General features: G+C 34.5%; 1 protein-coding gene across 1 annotated transcript; it reads right to left on the bottom strand.

Annotated features, from left to right (window-relative positions):
- Positions 1-430: 430 nt before the first annotated feature.
- LOC120218260 (ras-related protein RABF2b) lies at positions 431-3194 on the bottom strand. The gene is made up of 7 exons (XM_039215241.1): positions 3001-3194; positions 2476-2553; positions 2214-2381; positions 1381-1429; positions 1169-1242; positions 831-924; positions 431-739 (listed from the first exon to the last, which is right to left on the bottom strand). The coding sequence occupies exons 1-7, from the start codon at positions 3037-3039 to the stop codon at positions 639-641; spliced, it is 603 nt and encodes a 200-aa protein (XP_039071172.1). The 5' UTR covers positions 3040-3194; the 3' UTR covers positions 431-638.
- Between the last annotated feature and the right edge of the window lie 359 nt (positions 3195-3553).

A 3553-nucleotide genomic window follows, 5' to 3' on the forward strand; every position in this document is an offset into this window, starting at 1 on the left:
AGAAAAACAAGCTGGTTTTCTTCTATAGCTTAGCTGCAGAGAACATAAATATGGTGGGCCAACTTTATTAAACTATATTATCAGTAACAGCAAAGAAGAGGCTGAAAAATTGGTTCTACGATACAATCAATCATTAGCATAAACTATATTCAAGTTCTCACATTGAGTTCAATTATTTCGAAGTATACAAAAGATGGTTGGTCTCGGATCGAACAAATTCGGACCACGAATGAGAATGAAAAAAGCTCCCAAACCACTCCTATGGATGATAACAAATCCTTAAATGCTTTCCACTTAAGGAGCTTAGGTCATAACCAAGACCCCAATCCAAATGTATTCAGAAACATGTGATCAAAACCTAAGAGCAATACATAGGAGTTGTAAACAAGCAGCCAAGTCAACACAAGCAATGGCATATTTATTCGAGCATAAGCATAGCATTACCACTCTTTCAGTTACATGAAAAACCAATATCCGACATGATAAACGAGTTAGACATCAATGCCTCTAGACAACATGCATGTACAGCCCTGAATGAATAGTCAAACAGGGTAAAGTAAAGATAAAATTCTGATTGCAGAGCCAGAGAGCATTACAAGAACTATTTAGAAGATACATGCTAGAAACAACAACATCGTCTAAGAGCAACAAGATGCACTTGCTGCCCGTTCTGCAGTTCTATCCATGAGAACCATTCCAGTAGGATTTTGTGCCGGCTGAACTCGAGGTAATCTTTTAGCTGCATGAAATTAAAAAATAAGTCGATTGCCACTTCACAAAACAAATACTGCACGCTTTTAGGAAATTGAACAAAACAACATATAAAGCACCTATTTCATGGAAAATTTCATTGACATTGGATGCGGTCTTTGCAGAAGTTTCCATGAAGAAAAGACCATTCTCCTGAGCAAAAGTTTTTGCCTCCTGAATAACCACCGAGGAAAAGTCAAATAGAGATTTTTTGCATGTAGGTTGAAGTCAAAACAAAATTGGACCATGAATCCATTTGACCAATTGACCTTTTACCATCTCAAAGAGAGGGTTGTTTTGAAGTGTTGAAAAATAGGAAGTCGAGAAACCCAGAACGCTCAAAATTAATGATTACAAAAATAATATATGATTACACTTCCAATAAAAAGTGATGTGAACTAAAAAAATGATAACTTGCCTCAGGTTCCACCTTCCTTGCATCTAGTAAATCAGCTTTGTTCCCAGCAAGTGCCATTACCATATTAGGATTGCCTTCACAGCGAACATAAAACAAAGACTTAGAATTCAATCAATCAGAAGTCCTTAAGATGAAACATTTCATAAGGACCAAATGGATATATCGACAATAAAGAAGGATATAGTCAAGGAATGGAAAAGGAAAAATACTACCTTGGGCTTGAAGTTCTTGGACCCATTTCTTGGCTCTCTCAAACGATGCCTACAAAATAAGAAGAATGCTATTACCATTCTTTAGATACTGAAAGCCATTCCTCATCTCTATAGTCTACTAAAATTCACTAGAGGTGATTTTACTGTTTACATTTCAAACTAAAAAGTTCACCAAGTTCTTAAAATCCTTGCAAATCTGAACTTAAATGTGGTGACAAATTGTAACAGTGAATAGAACAATACCCTAAAAATGCCTCAAATATAAACCCTTCACTCGCCACCCTCATTCTTTAAGGGGACAAAACAAGCAACTTTACATGCAAAAAAGAAAAATTATCCAATAAAATAATTAAAGAGGAAAGAAGAGAGAACGGCAATCTGAAGATAACCTTTGTTTTCCTTCAATAACAATCATCGGATTTGAGAATCCTTTAAACAATATTGTAACATGATTTTGGAGAATATGCCAACGATAGTAATCAAGACATAAAACCAGACAAAATAACATATAGTTGCAGAAAATCACAAAATTAGATTCATAGAAAGCTTGCCCTCATACCAGTAATGCTGAGGCGCTGTCTGGTTAGCCTTTTCAATTATTACTTTTTTTATAAAAAGTGAAAAGCAATAAATGCGAAAAAAAACTTGCAAAAAAAAAAAGCAAACAGCAGAGAGCAAAAAATCACCAAGAAAACGGAACACTAGCGAATTGAACGAAGTATGACCTAGATTACATGCTACCAAAGTTTTAATACTTCATCTCCCAATGTCACATTTAGAGCAATAGACAATTTAGCGGTTCGATGACCAAACCACACAGAGAACACACTTACTTGATTTGTCATATCATACACAATGATCGCGGCCGCAGCCCCTCTGTAGTACATTGGTGCTAAACTATGGTACCTCTCTTGACCAGCCGTATCCCAAATCTCAAACTTTACAGTAGCATCATTCACAGCCAATGTCTGGGAAAAGAAAGCTGCACCTATTGTTGATTCCTACATGATAATAAGATAAATGTCAAATTATAATTTTCCTACCGATTTTTTTAGTTAATGTATTTTCTATCTTAAAAATAAGAACACCAACAACCTGAAATTCTACAAATTGCCCTTTCACAAAGCGCAACACTAGGCTAGACTTTCCAGCTCCAACATCCCCAAGTAGAACCTGAAGAATAAAATACATATTAATTAACAAATACAGACAACAAAAACATCGGTAAATATCAACGTAATATCCACAATCTTAACAACAAGAAATACCATAGAAATTAGGCATTAAACCTTAAGCACAATTTTTTTACAAAATCTCCAAGCTTTATAAATGAAGAAAAGAGAGAAAATTGCAGAATTCAATTAGCCTAAATCAGGTGCATAATGAGATATCAAAGAAAAGAACCTCCAGGATGTAAGCAATATTTTATTGCAAACATAAACAAACCCCATATCACAGTTCATACAAAAAACAAGCATGATCAACAATTCATCATGACCTAGATCAGAATTCAGGATCTAAACCAAACCCAAAGCATCAAATACTAGCAAGAATAAACAAATCTTATAAAACCAAAAGAGGGTTTAAGATCACAAGAGAGAGAGGGAGAGAGAGACTGACTAATTTAGCATTGATGTTCTTGTTTCCAGTGGTGGCCATGAGAACGAAATCCTCTGTAATCAGATTGATGTTCCCACACACAAAAAAAATATGGGGTAATGGAAAATATTGAGAATTGAGGCTTGTTGGAGGCGTTGACGAACGAGTAAAGGAAAGGGAATTGAGAAGAGGAGACGTTAAATCCAAAGGGTAAAAGTAAAGGGAAAGACCCTCTCAACACCTCTTATGGAAAATTCCCAATGACTCTTCAACCCAAACACGACAGCGATTGTTTATTATTATTATTATTATTATTATTATTATTATTATTATTATTATTATTATTATTTCTCTTTTTTCATTGGAATTTTCCTTTGTCCTTTTTGCATTTTATTTCATTATAAAATATAAATCCACGTGGCAAAGGCTGAGCCATTGGTTTTTCTTGTTCTTTCCCTGACCTTTTCTTTCTGTTCTTGTTGTGTACTGGATCAAATTTAAGTCTAATTTTTACTGGCGTTGTTATATTAAAAAACTCTATTAATTCTCTTTTAGAAATGACCTTAAATCAAAT

This window comes from Hibiscus syriacus, unplaced genomic scaffold (genome assembly GCF_006381635.1).
Source record: "Hibiscus syriacus cultivar Baekdansim isolate YM2019G1 unplaced genomic scaffold, ASM638163v2 tig00000773_pilon, whole genome shotgun sequence".
NCBI lineage: Eukaryota > Viridiplantae > Streptophyta > Magnoliopsida > Malvales > Malvaceae > Hibiscus > Hibiscus syriacus.